Source organism: Mangifera indica, chromosome 4, assembly GCF_011075055.1.
Source record: "Mangifera indica cultivar Alphonso chromosome 4, CATAS_Mindica_2.1, whole genome shotgun sequence".
In the NCBI taxonomy this organism is placed as follows: Eukaryota; Viridiplantae; Streptophyta; class Magnoliopsida; order Sapindales; family Anacardiaceae; genus Mangifera; species Mangifera indica.
The window spans coordinates 5,024,247-5,045,559 of NC_058140.1; the positions used below are offsets into that span (position 1 = coordinate 5,024,247).

At 31.3% G+C, this 21,313-nt stretch overlaps 2 protein-coding genes across 7 annotated transcripts; one reads left to right on the plus strand and one right to left on the minus strand.

The window, feature by feature from the left end:
* The first annotated feature begins 640 nt into the window (after positions 1-640).
* LOC123214651 (synaptotagmin-3) lies at positions 641-10,413 on the plus strand. 3 transcript variants are annotated; one of them, XM_044634561.1, is made up of 10 exons: positions 646-1,773; positions 2,415-2,656; positions 4,468-4,486; positions 6,023-6,225; positions 6,781-6,890; positions 7,010-7,108; positions 8,734-9,181; positions 9,328-9,456; positions 9,849-9,930; positions 10,170-10,413. In XM_044634561.1, the coding sequence occupies exons 1-8, from the start codon at positions 968-970 to the stop codon at positions 9,414-9,416; spliced, it is 2,016 nt and encodes a 671-aa protein (XP_044490496.1). In that variant the 5' UTR covers positions 646-967; the 3' UTR covers positions 9,417-9,456; positions 9,849-9,930; positions 10,170-10,413. The 3 variants fall into 3 exon arrangements, with proteins under 3 accessions (XP_044490499.1, XP_044490497.1, XP_044490496.1); XM_044634564.1 differs by lacking the exon at positions 9,328-9,456 and having other exon boundaries at positions 641-1,773; XM_044634562.1 differs by lacking the exon at positions 9,849-9,930 and having other exon boundaries at positions 645-1,773.
* A 4,399-nt stretch (positions 10,414-14,812) lies between these two features.
* Positions 14,813-19,723, minus strand: LOC123212836 (large ribosomal RNA subunit accumulation protein YCED homolog 1, chloroplastic). 4 transcript variants are annotated; one of them, XM_044632049.1, is made up of 3 exons: positions 19,568-19,723; positions 18,509-19,137; positions 14,813-15,408 (listed from the first exon to the last, which is right to left on the minus strand). In XM_044632049.1, the coding sequence occupies exons 2-3, from the start codon at positions 19,063-19,065 to the stop codon at positions 15,000-15,002; spliced, it is 966 nt and encodes a 321-aa protein (XP_044487984.1). In that variant the 5' UTR covers positions 19,066-19,137; positions 19,568-19,723; the 3' UTR covers positions 14,813-14,999. The 4 variants fall into 4 exon arrangements, with proteins under 4 accessions (XP_044487984.1, XP_044487985.1, XP_044487986.1 ...); XM_044632050.1 differs by lacking the exon at positions 19,568-19,723 and adding an exon at positions 19,381-19,530; XM_044632051.1 differs by lacking the exon at positions 19,568-19,723 and adding an exon at positions 19,316-19,526.
* Positions 19,724-21,313: the final 1,590 nt, after the last annotated feature.

The window sequence follows — 21,313 nt, forward strand, 5'->3', positions numbered from 1 at the left end:
AGCCAATCTCGAGTTAGAAGATATTCAGTTTAGTTTAATTTGAGTTCGGTTTAAATTTATGACTTGAATATATAGTTTAATTTAACTTAAATTCATAATTCAAATTTGTAATTCTGTTTGATTCAAATTCATAGCTCGAATAGATAATTTTACTTATTACTTGGATAATACGTTATCTATTTGTCAATGAATCATGAATTATAATGATAAATCCGAGTCATAATTCGAACCATTAATTTCAATAATAAATTTGAGCTAAATTGAGCCTTAAATTTGAATAATCGATTTGAGCTATAAATTTAAATTGAATTTGAGCTAAATCTAATTAATCATTTTTATTCGAATCAAACTCAAACGATCCATAATTTTATCTTGACAAATTTATATCAAACTTAAATTGAATTATTTTTTATTCAAATCAAACATGAGTCAGAACTATTCAGACTCTACCTGGTTTGTTTGCTCCCAAACTTAGGGGGATAGGCATTTGTCATTTCATCCAACCTTGGGTGGAATATAGTCATTTGGCCTTTTATGAAGAGAAACCCTGGGCCGGATAATTTTTTGAACCGACCATATTAAACCTCGGTCTTGTGATAGGTCTTAGTCGTAGTCTTACGGTCAGAGCACCAAATGAGTCATCCGGGGAATTTCAAACCCAGCCAGCTTAGATGGTGAGTTTTGAAATTTTTTCGAAATCCGCGCCCGTTCCGACCCACGTGAAAATTGCTCCAAACTCCAAACACACAGGACTTAATCCTCGTGTTTTGGAGAGGCCTTCTCCAAATCACTTCGTCGCACATCTGCGCTTCTTCTCATTCTATTATTTCTTGCTTTCTTCTATCACGATTTCCATTTTTATGGACTTTTCAATTTCTCTTACAATTCTCTAGAAACTAAAGAAAAAATGTGTACAATGTTACTATCTCAATTGAGAAGGAGGCTTTGATTTTGTTTAAATTGATAAATGATTCTGCTGTCGTCTTCTTCTTCTCCTGCGAGTTTCAATATCTCGCAGAAGGCTATTGGTATGTCACAGCTTTGGCCATGTCAAACTTCTACTCATCAAAATCTAAACTTTCCTTTCTTCAAACAAAGAAGGAAAAATAATTGCTCCAGAATATTCAGTTTTCGCGCCTGTTTTATCCCCGCCGAAAGCGGGAACGGTAGTTTGAGCCTTGGATTCGCCGATTCAATGAGACGAGTCACTAGGAACAATGTGGCTAAGCAAATTTCAAACGAATTGGAGACGGAAGAATCTTCCTCAACGATCCAAATGGGTTCAAATTACGCCATTATTCAAGAAGATCCTATTGTGAATAAACTGAGAACTCAATTAGGAGTAATACATCCAATACCATCGCCTGCAATTAATCGAAACGTTTTCGGCTTATTTGTTTTCTTTTTCTTTGTTGGGGTAATTTTCGATAAAGTATGGACTTCAAGCAAGAGAAACAGCAAACTGAGGAATGCTGGGAAGCTACGTGGAGGGGCATGGCCTCAGGTTCCTACTAGTTTATCGTTGTTCTTGGAGAAGGATTTGAAGAGAAAAGAGTCGGTGGAATGGGTGAACATGGTGTTGGGAAAGTTGTGGAAGGTTTATAGAGGTGGAATTGAGAATTGGATAATTGGGTTGTTACAACCACTTATTGATGATTTGAAGAAGCCTGATTATGTTGAAAGAGTTGAGATTAAGCAGTTTTCATTAGGAGATGAGCCACTGTCTGTCAGAAATGTTGAGCGTAGGACTTCACGTCGAGTTAATGATTTACAGTAAGTTAATTGTTTTTTTTTTTTGGGCAATATATATTTCTTTATAATGGTGTGATCAAATTGCACAGAAGGAACTAAGAAAAGGGAATTCAGCGGTTTTGGTTAAACTTTTGGATCCAGTGCATGCCACGATCGTAATCTATCCTGGAGTTTAGTGCCTAATGAATATCATGCTGAGTTTCAAATTAAAAGGTTGATTACGGATAAGGTAGTGTATAATGGTGGACAAAGTTTCTAGTCTAAAAGGCGTTTTAATGGTGAAATCAAAGCTAATTATGTTGCTGTGGGTACAAACCATATAAAACATAACAAATGGATAGAAAATTAGGAAAAGAAATTGAGCTTATAATTGCACTTAGCCCTTCTAGGTTCCTAGCCAGAAAAAGACAGGCCATTTTTATCATTAATCGAGTGCAAACTTTCCAAAGTATATGATGGTTTACTCTATTTTATTGTTTCTCTAAGTTTGACTTTGTGGGTTGAGATTAAATTCTTGTTATTAGATAAAATTGTCAAACTATAGATCAAACTGTAATTTCTTTGTTGTGAGGCCATTTTTTTTTGTTTTTTGTGCATCAAAGTTTTATTTAGCGGTGAAGCAACAAATTTAATCAGTTTCTGTTTGCTTCTATCTTCTGTAGGTACCAAATAGGCCTTCGTTATACGGGTGGTGCTCGCATGCTGTTAATGCTCTCTCTAAAATTTGGTATTATCCCCATTGCTGTGCCTGTTGGTGTGCGGGATTTTGACATTGATGGGGAACTATGGGTTAAACTGCGATTGATACCAACAGAGCCTTGGGTGGGAGCTGTTTCATGGGCTTTTGTTTCACTTCCCAAGATCAAATTTGAGTTGTCTCTTTTCCGCTTCTCTAATTTAATGGGTATGACATCTTAATTACATTCAAAAGTTAAAGGCAAATTTCACGTTTTAGGCAGTAAAGTTACTCGAATAGTTTTTTCTACATCTTTTGTAGGTTGGATGAGATTCTTACCAATAATGAATAGTGAATTTGATGTTAGGAAAAAAATATTTAAACAAGATAAATTCTAGGAAGATTTTTAATCGTAAGTTGTATAGCATTTGCGTGATGATGAATCCTTCTTCATTAAAGATTTTGCACACTTTTGGCTACCCCTTGTCTTCAGGAAACATATATTAGTTTTGGAGTCAATCATAATTAGGAAAGAAGAGTTAGAAGATTACTCTTTAGTCTGGAATTAAGCAGGCCATAACCAGATATGTCAGTTAAATACACACTCAGCATGAGCTTGATCTCGAGCTTGAGCTAGGCTCACAATTTTTCTAGAGGTGAGTACAACTTTAATTTTGTGTGAGCTTGAATGGGATCCAACTTCACAAAGGGCCTCAGGAAGAAGGATATTTTTAGGTGTCATACTAATCAATGTGCAGTTAATTGTTCCATAAATAATCTACCTAAATCCCAATCAATACATCAATATTACTGACTTTGTTCCCACTCTTCTCAATTTATTCATTAGTTAAAGGTATTGGCGAACCTTTCAATAATTAATCAGGTTTGTCTTGGTTCCAGATTCTATTGTTTATCAGGCTATTTTATCTTTGATTCTTTCTATATGGATTTATTTTAGTTACTGTGTGTCGTATTTTTCCTCCTCTTTTTAATTTTCTTATGGTGTTTGTCTTGTTTTACCTTTTTTTTTCAAATTTTAACATGAAAGAAAATGTTCATGCCCAAGAAATTCATGTTAAAATGCAAATTAGTACTTACTATAGATTCTTGAAAAATATTCCAGAAGGGACAAAAGTGTGAATTGGGGATGATCTGGAGTTCCCTTGGTATCAATGAAAAGACATGAGGATGATCATTAAAGTGTTCTACTCATATAGATAGGCAACACCCATCTATGATACATTTCTCTTTAGTAGGTACTATTGGTGCAATATTTGTATTCAGTGAGATGTGATAGTTCATATAATGAGTAGTCATTAAGGGTTTTAGCCCGTGAAATAGTTAAAATCTGTCTTTGAAATTTTGGACTTGAATTAGGATAAGGATGTTGGTTTTCTTGGGTCTCTGGGTAATTGGGTATCTGGATCTAAAAAGACAGGTATGAGGTGAGACTAAGGGGTGCCTTAAGGTTAAATATAACTTAGCATTTATCACATTGTTGTAAGAAGTCATTTGAGCCTAGCACTGGTTAATAAATAAAATTCTTATTATGGTTTAAGGCTTGGACAATACGAGCTGAAGTCTGGGTTCAGTAAGACTTATCCACTACTAAATAGCAAAAGAACTGTAGAGCATCAAAAGTGAATACTATAAAGGTGAGCAATGCTTGTTTTCTTAAAAATTAATTAACTGGATATTCTTGTTTACCTATTGTGCAGCCTAGTGATCTATGAAAAAGATCATTGAAATAAAAATAGAACTTCCTGGAAATTACCCGACATCCATTCTTCTTGGGACATGTTCATTTATCTGATGACTTTCGTTGCATCTTTTTTGCTTTGGGCGATTTCATTAGCTGATTTCTTGCACATGTGGACACCTACTCACTTATGGTTGAATACGATATTGATTGTTATTGTCTTTACATGCAAAATTTATTTATTTTTCTTATATAATTATTTGGAGGTAAGCTAGCTGACATTTGAAGATACTGATTCATGTTTTCTTATCCTCTGTTGATGACACATTGGGCGTTCCAGCAATTCCTGTTCTGTCAATGTAAGTGGATTTATTTCTTTTAATTTTAAGCTGATTCATGCTTTTTGTGAATGCAATTAGTTTGATGTATTATAGTATTTATCTTATTAACATGTGTATTTTTTATGGGCATTATTCCTTCTGTATTGCATCTTTCATTGACTTAATAGAGATAATATAATGTGGACCAAGTAGGTGACCTGAAGGGGATTTTAATTGTTGACCCCTTAGTTGAATCCAAGGGCTTTTATTGGTTAGCCCAGCCCTCAAGGTTGTAAAAGAAGAGACATTGTACTATCCATAATTACTGATGACTTTGTTTGGTATGCGTTATTACTAGTTTTTGGACATGAGACCACATTAGTAGAATAAGTCAAATTCACTCTCTTACTATCAAACTTATTCAAAAGTACTCTTTTTTCTCTCCTAACAAAACATCCTTGTAACTGACCTCAATTCCATGAAATTGTCCCTTTCCTGCCTTCTCCAAATGCATAAAATCCTTTCAGACAAACGTAACACAGTATCCTAGGTTAAGATAAATTATTAGCTTAAAACATATTGTGTTGCATTTGAAAGTCATAACAAAAAGAATACAGATTATCTGTATACTCTGTTTCACCTTTATAAGTGCGCAAATGTTCTTGGGACCTAATTTATCGGCTGAAACTTGTGGCTTCTGTGGTAGTATGCTTTCAAAACCAAGCTAATCAAGTGGTCTTCCATCTGAATTCCTCTATTGCATAATTATCATAAGTTGTGTATGTTTTTTTGGTTAAGATCATGCTTGTTGTGTTGAATTAAAGTGCTTTATACATGCGTGTTAATAGGTGAAATGACAATAGGTTATGTATCAGCTTAAGTTTTTTGGCTTTCAGTAACTTTATATGTCTGTAACATGTCAGACACCATTAGGGAAAGAAACAAATATTTGGCCTTTTACGCTGGATTTACTCACAAGAATTAAGTTACCATGCACTCTTTCCTATCCCCCAAAAATAAAAAGGTTTACCATGTGCTATTGTCCACTCAAGGAGTAGAATTTAGCTTGTGTGCTCTTGCCTTCAAAATATTACAAGCCGGCTCAATAAGCAGAGTCAAGGAACCATTTACCAACCAATGAAATTAATATTTATATGAGAGGATGCCAAAAGAATCCCTTATGCATAATGTTCCGCCCCAGCTACACTACGAGAGAAAATCATCAAGCAACATTGAAAGAGAATTTAAATCAGCAAGATATATGGAAGTCAGAATACATAAAGTTCAATTTCACATTTCTTTCTTAGAATAGTTTTTTCAGGATATGATGGCAAATGTGTATGGAAGTTAGAAATCTAAAATTGAATTTTGAATTGTCCTCTTATAGAAGTGTTTTATAAAAAAGTGATTACGCAAAACTTTACCAAAGAGGCTAAGTATTCTTGAATTTATTATTCTTGTGTCTTGTTAGATTGAATGTCTCTTCTTCTTCGTCCTTTTATTTTTTATATTTTTTATTTTTTGGAAGAATTATTTTGTCTCACATGGACCAAGTGCTTGGTTGCTTTTTTTTAGGTTTCTGACTAAACTTTTCACAGAAGATTTGCCTCAATTGTTTGTACGTCCAAAGAAGATTTTTTTAGATTTCCAGGAAGGAAAAGCAGTTGGCCCTGTAGCTAATGATTTCAAATCAGGAGAAGTACAAGAAGGGAACAAGGATTTTGTTGGAGAACTATCAGTGACCCTTGTAGATGCTCGAAAACTTTTTTATGTTTATGGTAACTATAACTTTTGCTTTTATAATTTTTTGTATAGGCATGATACCAATGTCACTATGTGACATTTTACCTTGTTAAGTTTTATACATTTTCAATTGACTAAATGCACTGTAAATCCTTCAAATTCATCTTTCTTCTATATATTTGTGCAAACTCACTGTAAACCGCCGCAAGCTTTCTAGAATTTTTTGTACCAATGAAAATGTCAGAAAGTTCAACAAACCCAACCCAACCCTATAGATTTCCATGCCTGACAAATTTTATACAACTACATCTCTACCTTTATTAAATTGCATGGTTTCTTCATTTTTTGAAAAGTAATCATGTACATCTTCATTGGTATCTATGATACTTAGTGATATAGACCGTTGAGAAAATTAAAAACAAGCACTCATATATTCTTGATCTCATTTTGAATCTTGGGGACTTTGTGTTAGCATCCAATCTATCAAAAGCACTGTCCCATGTTCACTGAATTTGAATGACTGGTATATATTGGATATTTTTAAATCTGTTTCATATGTTATATTTGCTGGTTCCTTTTTCTGATTTCAGGCAAAACAGATCCATATGTTGTTCTGAGCTTGGGGGATCAAATTATACGTAGTAAAAAGAACAGTCAAACAACTGTCACTGGGCCACCTGGGGAGCCAATATGGAATCAAGTAATTTGCTTCATCTTTGTATTTCTTGTAATCTAAATCTGCAATCATCAGCATGCATAAACAGATGTATATTTTTTCCTTCTGTATTCTAGTAATTGTGCTTTTGTGACTGTTGCCAGGATTTTCATTTGCTTGTTGCAGACCCTAGAAAACAAAAATTATACATCCAAGTAAAGGATTCTCTTGGTTTTACAAATTTGACAATTGGTACAGGAGAGGTAAAATAATAGATTTTTTTTAAATTTTTTTATTTTCCATACTGTATATGGAGATTTGTTTTATTTTTGTTGAAATATTTAATCATGGCATTGTGACATATACTCAATGGAGTTCTAGCATTAGAGCATGATTTGAATAGCATGAGCTCCCTCTCTCATGTGAAAAAATTATGGGTTGATTAGCTTGGGTCTGAATAGTGATGTATTATAATAAAACGAAACCCAGACTTACCTAATTCAATAGTATGGGTCTAGTCACTGCACTCTGGGTTTAACCTACCTGGTGAAGTTCGATAGGGTTCCCCGGTGATCAAAAATAGAATCTTGTCCCGGAAGAATCTAAATAGATGACAGTTAAAGAAAGCCTTGTCCTTAAATTTTGGGTGGGCACATGAAACTTCTTTGTCCAATGAGCTATATTTGCCTCAATTTTCACATTTTCTTTTATTAATTAGTTTGAGTAACCTGTGTCTAATTGCCTAACAGCCATAAGTTATATGTTGACTTTGTTGTTGTGTGTCCAGTGCTACTTTCATCCATGAGTTATTGCTAGAGAAAGAGAAAAAATAGTTCTATTTTTTCAATCTTCTGATGACATATTTGGGATCTTTATGGCATCACCCCAGCCCCCTTGGTTCTCTTGCTTGTTTGCCAATTATTCTTCTATTCCTTTAATTTATAATCGTCCAATATTGCTACAAGGGGAATAGTTAAACTTATCAGGTTTAATCATTACATGAGAAATAAATTTCATTGGTTTATAAAATTTTAAAACTTAACCAAACTGTTATATGGATACTTAAAGTTAAATTGATGTATTTTATAATATACTACTAGCAGTATTACATTCACAATTTTTATGTTGGAAACATAAAAGTTTTCATGAAATTTTCTAATACAACATCTCAGTGGCTGGTCATTTGAAATTCGGTTATATGCAAACCTGACATTGTCACCAATCCAATCAACTTGGATGACTTCAATGTCCAGCCAAACTGTAAACCACTACAGCTGGGTGTGGTAAATTATCTTCATATGATTAAATTATTACACCTTGCATTGTGAAATATATGTAACTTTAAATTTTATATTAGTAGCCTTTGTTTTAATTCAGCCGTCAAGTACTTCTGTTACATGGACATTCTTCATTTATTTTGCTCAGCTTGAAATGTAATTAAGCAAATTTTTTAAGCATGTAAAATCTTTACAGTTTTTTGTAAATAATACCATTGTGCTCATCTTTACTGTTGGTTTAAAACTTTTCATAGCTTATAATCTGAGATTTCTTCTGTAGTTGTGGACTTATGTCAGCAGCATCTTAATTTAATTTTTTCATGATCTTTAATTGAGTTCCGTGATATTTTTGTGAGAATTTTATATCGGGAATATCGAGGGTGATGAAGCCAAGGCAATTTAACCAAAGTTTATTCTAGTTAAGATATTGGGAATTTTGGGCTATACTTCTGCTTATTTTTTTAGTAGTTGCGTCAGGAACTTCACTTGGGTATATGATTAAAGCAGAAAAAGTGTTCATTTTATAATTTGGAAGCTTTGTTGAATGTCTTTTGCTAATAATTGATTAAATATGTCTATAAAAATAGCTTCTTAATGCAATACCATTTTAGGTTGATCTGGGCTCTCTTCAAGACACTGTGCCTACAGACAGAATTGTTGTTCTGCGAGGAGGTTGGGGATTGTTCAGCAGGGGGTCTTCTGGAGAGTTATTACTTCGACTTACATATAAAGCATACGTCGAGGATGAAGAAGATGACACAACTGGAGCAGAATCCATTGATGCAGATGATTCAGATGATGATGAGTTGTCTAATTCTGTTGATTTAGAGGCTTCTCATGTACTAGGTGAAAGAGATTTTTCAAATGAAACCAATAAGGAGTCATTTATGGATGTTTTAGCCGCTTTAATTGTGAGTGAGGAATTTCAAGGAATAGTCTCATCTGAAAGTGGAAATAACAAAAGTTTGGAAGATGTCTCAAGTAAAGGGTCTACAATATTGAGATCACGTGGTCCTAATGCTGAATCTTTGACATCAGATTCAGATGTGACTTCCGGAGGTAGTTTGTTTTTAATAATTCGAGTGTATATGTTTATTTATATTTAAGCTATAATGTTTGAAAACCTGTCTGAGGTTAGTGTTTGTTTCTTGTTTTTTTTTTTGCATTAATAATATTTATTGATAGTAAAACATGCCATCTTTCAGGATCGACCCTTTTTTGGTTTGCTGTAGTAACAAGTATATTAGTGCTAATTGCTATCAATACGAGTGGCGCAAGTTTCTTCAACCCTTGAAATGACTTGTCAGAACTTGCTTCTTGCACCGTATGACCAAGTATTTTTCTGTAACCTATTGAAACTCCTAATTCCAGATTTCCTTTTAATCATGATTACAATTGCATTCTTTGATGTTTTTTGTTACAAGTAATTGCTTTCACCTATTGATTGAGCACAACTATGGACACTTTTGTAAAGCTTGGTTCTCTAGATGTATAGTTGTTCATGTATCCTTTCCTTGGCATTAAATAGCGGACTGACGACGATTGATAGAAATATGCTCTTAGAATTTAATCCTTCCTTACGTGTTTGTCTCAGGGATAAGTATTGCTGTAATTTCAAAATGGTAGCTAGTTGCTCAGTGTGTCTGTGTGAGACTTTTTGAAAATCGTTACTAGGTTGATACTTAAATGTTTTTGCCCATTTCTAATTTTTGTTGCTTCTGATCAGTGGCTTGCTGAAAAATTACTCGGAGACTTCAGTCATTTTGTGATGCAACCCATGGTTGACAGCTTAGAAATTTCATCTCAAGGTTGTGATTACTTTTGTTGTCGCGCCATGCATTTACTGTATTGCTGAATAATATACCATGCTGTGCAGCTGCATTGAGCAGTGCATCTAGATTTGAAATGAGGCCAGATGGAGAAACAAAAAATAACATACTTTTCAAGCTAAACTCAACTTGGAACTTATTTTATTTGGTATATTTAGTTAGATTAATGATCTTCGGTTTTGAGACAGCTAAGCAAAATTTCTTGGTTCTTTCTGCAGGTTTGGTAACAGTATAAGCCGAGTAGTCATAAGAGATGGCTGACATTGTGGATTGGATTCTATTTTTTGTTGTGCATTTTTTTAACTTTAGGCAGAGGAATGTATATGGGCGGCTGAGTTGTTTTTAGGGTCAAATCCCAGGAATTTTTGGCTTCTTGTTTATCCAAGCCATTAAATTTGCATTGTTTGTTCATATGAAATGTGTAATAATAGTTTTTCATTTCTTTTCTCCTTACAAACAAAAGAAACAACTGATATCTGAGACTCTGAAGCTGCTTTTCATTTTTTGTTGGTGGCATTGGAATTACATTGATGAGGGCAAATTTCTGAAGCTAAAATTAGATTCCTATTTTAAAAACTCTGAAATTAGTTGGGCTTCAGAAACAATAGAACTGTTTCGCTCCTCGTAATCCTAAACGGTAAACCAAAACACCCCCACACCCCCCCCCCCCCCCCCCCCCCCCAAGGGAAAAGTGATTAGTTCAAGATTCGTGTGGCCCTTGCCGTCAATGCTTTTGAAATTAGACCAAACGTTGACTAAGGGAGGAGGTGGTCTGGTTCAACAACAGTTAAAAGTTGGGTTAATAATATTTAAATAATTTTAATATTAAAATAATCTTAATTTAATGATACATATATATATAACTGATAGATAAAATATTAAATTTAATAATGATTTTTATTTTAAAATTAATTTTTTTATATTAATCAAATTAAATATGATTTTTATTTGATCTAATTGGTTAAATCAATTGGTATAATCTAATTTTCAAAACCATACTTCTAATACACCATGTGTGTGTGTGTATATGTTTGTGTCGTATACTCATTTGGGTTGACTTGATGTACCATTCTTAACTCTTCAACTTTGGAGATGAAAAATTTTTAAATGATAAATTAAATTAAATGTGTCTCCTCCTATCCTATCTTAAACTAAGTAAAAGTATATCATTTTTCATTTCTTAAGCAAAATACCCTATTTTCAAATCTTCAAGTAAAAATGTTCCAGTTTTTTTTAAATACACTTCATTGCTTCTATATAAACTTTTACCATCATATTTTCCTTATATCATTTAAACTCTCACTCTTATCTTCATTTTTATTCAACTATGAATTCATTTAAAAAAAAAATTCGTATTTCTAAATTCTAATAGAAAAAAACGAGTTATTATATTTCATGCATTATTTGAGTTTTGATTTATACTTTAATGAGTAAGTTGCAATAAAATAGATAAAATATTAAATTATACGCATAACTAATAAAACATTATAAATAAAATATATACATAACAACTCTAAACTCATATGAATAACCAATGATAAATAAAAATATATATTTGTGATCTATTTGATGCAATGAAAATATAACTATGAAGTCAAACGTTTACGCATCGAGGTGAAAGACTCACAGGGGAACTCTAGGCTCCACAAAAGCGTCATACACGTGAAAAAACCCTATAAAAAACAGAAATGTATATGTAATGTATATCTAATCTATCAATTCCTGCAATTATTGAAAAAACGAACTTTAAATTTGAAAACTGCAAGTCAAAAATATTTTATAATGGAAAAAATTAGAAAAACAAACCTTAAATTCGAAACCTACGTATAAAATTTGAAAACTACATGTTAAAAAAACCTAGATTGCAAAAAAAATCAATTTGCCCCCTTAATAAATTTCTGCTCTCTCATAGGTAGGGCTGGATTCGAGCCGAGCCAGCTCGAGCTCGGGCTCGGCTCGGCTCGATCGAGCTCGAGCTGGCTCGGCTTGGCAGGGCAGATTTTTTTAAAAATTTTTTATACAAAATGACGTCGTTTTGATCCATATATATACACAAAACGATGTTGTTTTGATATGAAAAACGAGCCGAACCGAGCTAAAAACGAGCCGAACTCAAGCCGAGCTGAGTTCAGCTCGAGTCGAGCTCGAGCCGCCCCTAAATAAAGCGAGCCGAGCCCGAGCTCAGCTCGGCTCGAATCCAGCCCTGCTCATAGGTCCTATAATTTCAAAAACTCACATTGTCACCCTCTTTTATGAGTTCCCATGGGTTGCACTATTTAAAAAATAAAAATTTTCTCCCTCCCTCTGGTTCCCCCAAGGGGTTACTATGCAACTCGGGGGATTTTATCCACCTCGAGGGATCTCGAGGCCTTTGAGGTTGAGTGTCAGCCAAATTAATCCATTTTTTTCCTACCAAAATTATCATTTCAGCCCCCATTTCAACAATAATTGAATCTACAACTACTATAATACAATAACTCTCAAAAAATTAAACCAAAACAAGCAGAAATCGACACATAAAATCTATTATTCAAAACCAGAAACTCTAAACTAATAATGCCTAAAATTTTCATCAAATCAATAAAATCTAAACATTAAACAAGACAAGGGATAATGTACTCATCTTCTTTGTCATTTTTGTCATCGAAAAACACGAAAAATGTTAGAGAAAATCCAAAAAAATTAAGCGGCCGTCAAACCCGTGGGAGCCTCAGGGGGAAAATGGCTGGGAATATGAAATTTTTTTGTTTATATACAAGGACATTTTCGTTATTTCAAATTAATGAAATATTTTTGCTTAGAACCCTAATATTTAGAGCAAATAATTTAATTTCCCTTTAAAAATTTATACTTAAAGAAAAAAAAAAAAAAGGAAAAAATTATATTGCTTACATCTTCAAGTGGCTTTTACTTTGCAGATTGATGATACCAGTAACCCTGAAGGGATGAATATAATTATATTGTTTACAGAGATGGAATTGAATAAAATTTAAGTTTTTTTAAATCAATGTAAATTATTAGATATGTATTTTTTTATCACACAACTGCATACCTAGTTATTAAAAAAAAGACTTCATAATTAAAAAATCCCTAAAATATTTAAATTAAAATTGATAAATGTAAGATAATTAATTAAAATAATTATTTTCAAGTTATACAAAAATAATCTTCAATAGCTTCGTAGCCAATAGATTATTGCCCAATTCAAAACTCATATTGTTGTCGCACGTACCACTTGCCTTATTATAGATCTCGATAAGAAATAAATAATACATATCGTATACATAGATAATATATCATTATGTGATTGAGTATTATTTTATTTTTAATTTAAAATTACTTAATCATATGATGATATATTATCTGTGTATATAAATTATATATAAAAAATAAATATACATAATTTTATTGATTTTTTAAATTTCTAACACTTAAATAAGATGATTTTTAAGTTTATATTTACAGTCATAAACCCTTTTATATGTAATAATAATGGCTTTACAAGGGGGCTTTTATTTTAATTAAAGGCTCTTTGGAAGGAAATAAATTCAGAACTTAAAATACTATCATAACAATGGTAAGGTTTTAAAGAAAAAAGATCTGCAAAATGTAAATACAAATGTTGAATTTTTATCATTGTAATTTTTAATGGAAGTAGAAAATAAGAAATCACAAATAAAATTAAAAAAAGATCAAAATATCCACTTTCAAAAAGGTTGCATTAGTTTACTATAACACTGTGTTTGGTTTGGATAAATTTTTTTATGAAAATAAAATATTAATGTAGAGATAAATTAAATAAAAGATTATTAGATATAAATTAATATAATATTTATAATTTAATATATATAAATAATTATTATATTTAATCTATAGTAATAAATGAATCTTAAATTATTATTAAATATAAATATTTTTTGAAAGATTATTAAGTATAAATGAGTATTATGTTTACTTAAAATAGCATGTCTTATATAAAAAATTTATTTTGTGTATTTTCTAAAAGATATTCCATCTTAATAATATATTATAAAATTAATTATATAAAACTAATTTAATTATAAATCTATGATATTCTATTTGAATAATATATATATATATATATATATATATATATATATATATATATTATACTGTCAAATTATAAAATTAATTAATTAATTTTTTAAATTATTATCCTATTATTAATATATATATTTTTAAAATATATTTCAGGTTATTTATTTTAATTAAAAGTGAGAATATTCTTATCTATTTAAAAAATTAATAAATAATGATAAAATTAACAAAGTTAAAATTATCTTGATATTTCTTTTTATAATAAAATTATGCATACATATTTTTAATATACAATTAAAATATATAGATAATGTTTCACAATATGAGTTGATAATTTTGAATTAAAAATAAAATAACATCTAATCACATGATAATATATCATCTGTTTACTTAAATTGTATACTAAAAATGTATACATTTAATATTACTCTTCTTTTTAATAGCTGGAGGTGTTGTATTACCTACCACCCTTGTTAATAAAAAATTACCGAAATATTTTATTATTTAACATATCAAATAAAATAATGTCTATAATTAAAAAAAAAAAAAGATTATTCTAACCAAATGTTCTGCAAGAATGTCTTGGAAATTTTACTTTTAGCATGGATAAAAGAGAAAAAGAATAATTAAGTATAATTCAACATATAATGAATTATTTTAAGACTGGACATAATGAAACTATTTTGAAACACCCCATCATTAGTAAATACCATCTCGAAAATGATTCAGTTATCCTTGGCAAGACAACAAACATCATCCATTTTAAATGATTTGAACCTTTTACTTGAATTCAAACATAAACTAAAACTAAGGAGTTGGATTATTTATTTAGTCTATAAAATCTTGTATAATTTCATCATCAAGTGCAAATATATTGAAGCTATTACAATAATATGTTTGTTAATTAAAAGCACACAAAAAAGTTAAACAAACAGAGAACCACAAAGGTATTTTCATGAACTCATAACTTATTTTGCACTCAACCACCCTCATTTCCCTTCCATTCGTTTTCTCAAGTTTCCAAGGGGACCATAAGTTTGCTCCTGAAGAACTTGCTCTTTGCTACAGTTACATTTACTAGTGTTCAAATTTGTACCACATTTGAGGCATGCCCCCTTGCACTTTGGATCACAAATCGCAGTTATAGTAATTTCCACATGCACTGTGTCTCTTATATTCTTTGAAATATCAATTTCTTTTTCTTCTGGAGGAAAATGCAGTCGATCATCCCAATCAATTGAATCATCATCATCTTCTTCAATGTTTCCCTTAGATGGCTTATATTTGTCCGCCCCATATACTGTTCCCATGTCAATAATATCCGGCTCATCAATAGGTTGTTCAGTCAGTAAGAGTGAGAAGTTAGAGAATACAAGTTCAGCCGCTGGTTCAGCACACCTTCAATACAATAATAATTTCTTATCAAGGACAAAAATAGAAGCCATGTTTGTAATTAAATTAAAGAGCAGCTGAGGTTACTTCTAAAAGCTTTTCCTCATTTTTGCACCAATCACTTGTACAAAATAAGCACCATTCAGCACACTTTCATACACCTATTATAAGCTTTATGAATTACTCACTAACGTCACTTGAATAACAAAAACTATAAATATTTTACACGACAGAATGACTTGGCATTTTAAGAACTGGATCATAACTCTTAACATGATTCAGAATTACCATGTCACCTTCAAATAGCCATTAAGCACCAAATAAAAGACAAAAAATATAGACATCTTCTATTCAAAGAAAAAGATATTTTCATTCAACAAAATGAAAAGGATTAAACAAAAAGTATACAAAACCAAGCAAGATACTAAGTACAAGCATTAACAGGGAGAGAGGGAGAAAGAGAGGACAAAAGCCATAATTACAAAGTTGAGTGGATCTGCAGCATACTGATAAGTTGCCAAAATATCAAACAAAAATAATCAAGCAAACTTGTGCAAAAACTTCTCAAGCAACCCACATGGTTAAACATCAGAACAATCACCATCTTCTTACAAGATATGATATTTTTTAAGTGGATATGTGTGAAGCTGGATTTTCAACAAAAAAAAGTTGCTTGTCTTACAATTACTCGATTCCAAAAGATGAGAATATCAATTAAACATTTACATGGTGGTTTTGAAATGGGTAATTGTATCAACAACACTCCCCATGATGACATCTACTATGCTTCTGTTTTAGATGAAAACAAGTTTCTTATTTATAAATAAGTGTTAGGATTGGGACACTCATCTTCAATCCAAGACAATTTTATTATAAATAGGGTGTGTAGGTGTCAAAAGAGGGGAAAACAAATATATATTGGGTATTTGTAATTTGGGTAGTTAACTTTGGCTGATTTAAGGAGATCTCCAGTGCCTCGAACAGTTAGAAAATAGAAGGTTTTGGACTTCTCGAACTATCTGGAATGAGAGGTCCCGAACTCTTTAAATTGTTCGGTTTATCTTTGTAACCTTTTGATTAATAAAATAGTTTTATTTTATTGTGTATTTTGTGTTTTTATCTTTTCTTTTTGTTGAATAAGAGTTGGGTTCTATAAAATGGTATCAGAATTTTGTTATGATTCTGGCAAAGAAAATGACCGGAGATGGTGAGGAAGCCAAAAAGTCTCCTGGGAAAGGGCTGCCGAAACAAAATCAGTTCAACATTATGATAGAGAAAGACCAATCAACAATTGAAAGGCAAATTGGTATGACAATGATGACTGGAATAGTGAAGAAATGCTGGAAATAGTCACAATGGAGTCTTGAATCATCACCGGAAAAAATAGGAGTTGATAGGCGCTTGTCAGGAAAGTGGCTGAACAAAAAAAAAGAAGAAAAAAAAACAAAAGAAGAAGAAGAAAACGAAATGACGGCAAAAAAAAGAAAATTTACAGCAGAGGAAAAAAGATTAAAAGAAAAAGTTGTGTGAGACAACTTGGAGAAAAAAAAAAAAATTAAGGGATAGCTGTAGGCTGTATGGCAAAAGATGTAAGTTGGTTTAAAAAAATAAAATAAAATAAAAAATAATAGCAAAGTAGTGGGTTGGAAACAACTCTTTTAAAAAGTTAAATGGTGGGGAAATGAAAAGTAAAGTAGTGGGACCAGTGCAGAGATAGTGGAAAAAATGTTGTATTTTGTAATAACCTTAAAAAAAATCAATTAAAAAAAAGTAGTATAAAAAATTTCAAAAAAAAAATCAGCAAAAAGTTAAAAAAAAATCACCCACCTTAAAGACAAGGTGATTTTAAAGGGGAGTAAAATATTAGAATTGGAACACTTAACCTCAATCTATAGGATAGTTTAAAGTAATTTTATTATAGATAGGGTGTGTAGGTGTTAAAAAAGAGGGAAAAATATATATATTAGAGTTTTGTAATTTAAACAACCAACCGTAGCTAATTCAGAATGGCCTCCGATGTCTCGAACGGTCAAAAAATGGAAGATTCTAAACTCCTTAAACTATCTAGAATGAGAGATCTCAAACTCTTCAAATTATTTAGTTTATCTTAATAACTTTTTGATTAATGAAATAATTTTATTATATTATATATTTTGTATTTTTATCTTCTATTTTTGTTGAATAAAAATTGGGTTTTATCAAGAAGAAAGAAAGAACAACTCTTCTCAATTATGTAGAAAGGAATTACATAGATGTCGTAAAAAGAAGAAACCAAAATAAAAAAAAAAATGCATAGAAATTACTTCAATATTTTTAAATTTTTTTATTAAGATTATTTACAATTGATGTGGACGGTTTCAAGATATCAAAAGAAAAGAGTGTTTGACAATTGCCGTATAATTATTTCTCACCATTTTCTTTATAAAACGTAAATTTTGTCATAAAAAATTGAGATAAACTAAAATAGTACCACTCTAGAAAATAAAGGCACAAACTCCTGAATGTTATTATGAGGATTCAAAAAAAATGTTTTCTTTAGAAAGCAATAGATTTGTTTAGTTTTCCTCTAACACTTTCTTTTTATTTCTTTTTAGCTTCTACAGATGTTTTTCTTTTAAGTATTATCAACTACTACTCTGTTCAAAAGCAATAAAAAAGGAAAAAAAGGTAAGCTTCTAGATTCTAACCAAAGGGTGCCTAGGTCATTCAACAACAAGAGACATTGGACTAGACAGCAACTTTACCTCTCTAATCTAATTTTAGTTACATTGTTACTTTTTCTCTGTAATCTACTAATCTCTCATGCTGAAAATCAATTCTAATCTAATATTAGTCACATTGTTCCGTCTCTAATCTAATAACAAATAAAATGGGCACTCAAAACAATTTCTAAGCTTGTCAGGTGAATTTTGATTTCATTTCAAACAATATCAACATGTCCTTTAAAGAGCATAAAAAGTGAAAAATTCGCAAAAGCAGCAATTGAGGTTTTATAATGTGGGATCATTGTAGCATCACAAACAAAGGGAAAACAATTGAAATTAATCAGCAAAGATGTAAAAAGAATCACTAACAAGCAATTGAAAGTAATTAGTAAATAAAGTACCTATTGCAGTCAAGGGTGATGACAGTTTTTATGATTCCATCAAGCCTCAACTTTTGCTTCTTCCTTGTGACATCAATCGAGATCTGAACAGGTGTTCCATGTGGATAATCTTTGACAGATTTTGTGACACGTAACCCTATTGCTGAAGCCTTAGACTTTGAGATTTCAGTAGAAAGCCTTCCTAAGCCAAGCCTCTCTAAAGTTGTGCAATATTCCACATGAGTAATAGAAGGGTTTCTTTTATAAATAATAGCCCCTTCCCAGGGTGATCCCACATCTTCAACGTTATTGTGATCTTCCCTTTCGAAAGATTCCGTGTCATCTTCGGTAAACAACTGGGGTTTTGAGTCAGTCGAAGCTTGTGCAACAGAGGACGAAAAATGAAGCAGTTTGTAAGACAAACTTCTAGAAAAGCTTTTAGTACGACAACCCAATTGAACTTTGCATGGAAGAACAAAATTTCTCAGCTCAGACGGGGAATGAGTTTGAGGTATCAGATTACAAAGCTTGATATGCAAAAAGGAAGCAACAGTACAAGAGGACAACATAAGCGACATTTCAACAATTATGAAAAGGGATAACCAATTAATTTTGCCAGAGTTGTAGCTAAAGAAATCTGGTAACAGAATCTGCATAAACACATTGAGAATATATCAGAGAGTGGAAAAAACAAAAGAAATCGTAATGGGTATGCAGACATGTCACTAAGTATAACTTAAAGCAGATAATTGAAATAATATGGTTGGTTATGAAGAAAGTGACAATAATATGATCTGCTCTAAGAGTTTTTGAGCGAAGCATTTATACAAACAACTTGCGTGCAAGGAATTTCTATTAAAACCCTTCAGCCTAAGACTTGGCTTCATTTCTACCTCTTTGATACCGATTTCAACAGCATGATTATATTACAGTTACATTATTATGCAGAGAAAAAGACAGAGAAATGGAATGAAATTTTGCGGGAGAAGAATAAGTGGGTAGCAGTCGTATCTTTGAACCAAACATATAATAGCATCAGCACTCAATGGAGAACGAAAACAGAAGTAAAACTTATATTACCTTCCAACAAAGTTTTCAAGAAGCAATACCATAAATTTGGAAGGGAGAAGTGAATTAGAAGTGAATTAAGTATTAATTTTGGGGAACACTTGGACTACAAAAACTGATCTAAGAAAAATTGAGGGTGGGCATATTTTACCCATTTCCATTTTTTCCCAATTTTGAGTGAATTTTAACGCTACTTCTTACAGTTTGTAAAAATTTATTATTTTAAAATTTTCGTTTTTCATACAAATGATCAATTTTTCATGGAGTATTAATTATAAATCATTTTTTTATTATACAAATATAACAATTTTTTAATTTGACTTTCTATTTAAAATAGAAAAAGTCTCTCAACAAAAAATAATGTCATCCAAAATTGTGGTCAATTTGCAATAACATTCCAATGAAAAAACAAAAGAATATTGTTAAAATATTACAATAAACACAAAATAGATTCAAATAAGTTTTAGATTTATACTTTTTAAAAGTTATTTGTAACTTTTTTATGTTATTAATTTGTTAGAGAACATGTTTGTAGATAATTCATGATTGTTTGATAAAAGTTGTGGTTTTAAAGTGAAATTAGATAAAATACGAGATAAATAACTGAAAAAGTTAAGTAGATCAAGATTTGCAAATGCTTTCTTGTGCTTAAGTTGCTTAGGTGCGTGAGATATGGGTTTATTAGGTTGCCTAATTCGGTTGGCCGACCGACCATGGCTGGTTTGGTTGATCGACCTGCTAAGTCAATCTTCTATTTAAAATCAATTTTAATAAATATTCTATGTCTCTTTTTTAATTAAATTATCTTATAGGTTTTATTTATTTTTATTTTAAAATGGTTAAAGTTACATTTATGTGTAAGTTTGGAAGATACTTGGTTGTTAGAGATAATGATGTTATGAGATATATTGGTGACGACGAAAGAATGATAATGGTTGATACAAAAGCTAATTTTCAAAGATTGGTCGAGAAAATATGTTATCATTTGAGAATCAATCGAAGATGATTAAATATTTGTATGTATACGGACAATGATTTGGCAGTGCATGGAAACCTGTATAAGCTCCAAGATGATGAAGATGTTGAATTTCTAATGATGGTAGTCGAAAAAAAAAAGTTTTGACTTGTCTTTATATTATAAAGAGTCAAATTGAAAAAAAAGGCAATCTCGATGAAAAGCAAATTAGGGATGAACAATTGTAGGATGATCTGATATATGTTGTGCACAAGCACAAAGGGTCCCAAAGGATGAAGAATTTGGTAATCGCAATGATGATGATGATGATTATGATGAGAATAAAGATGTTGAGGATGAATTTGATAAGTTTATGGATAATAATGAGATGAATAAAGTTATTAAGGAATAATTTGAGTTACTTGGTAAAGAAGACATTGAGAGAAGTTCAACTAATTTTCATAATGTTAGATGCGAGTCTAGCATCACACCTTATAGTTGGGTTGATGATAAAACATCCCCACTAAATATAGATGTCTTTATTTCATTTCAATGGATCCCAATGCTAACTGTGGATTTTGAAAACAAGGTAATTGATAATGTTGAAAGATGATCTAATGCGAGGATCAAACTGATGCGCTATTATAATAGTAACAAAGAAATGTAAGATCTATTTGCAAGATTTGCTTCAGAACAAAGTTTTCAATATAAAGTTTAACGATCAACAACGAAATGATGAGAGATTAGATGTAGGCAGAAATAACATTGTCAATGACTGGCACGGGCAAGAAAGAAAGATGGAA

Coding starts and splice junctions, on each gene's coding strand:
- LOC123212836 (XM_044632048.1), bottom strand. CDS start 19,143: ATGCAGATTCTGTTACCAGATTTCTTTAGCTACAACTCTGGCAAAATT. Junction 15,409..18,508: donor ATCACCCTTGACTGCAATAG/GTACTTTATTTA, acceptor ATTGTATTGAAG/GTGTGCTGAACCAGCGGCTG.
- LOC123214651 (XM_044634562.1), top strand. CDS start 968: ATGATTCTGCTGTCGTCTTCTTCTTCTCCTGCGAGTTTCAATATCTCG. Junction 7,109..8,733: donor TGACAATTGGTACAGGAGAG/GTAAAATAATAG, acceptor ATACCATTTTAG/GTTGATCTGGGCTCTCTTCA. Junction 9,182..9,327: donor TTCAGATGTGACTTCCGGAG/GTAGTTTGTTTT, acceptor GCCATCTTTCAG/GATCGACCCTTTTTTGGTTT.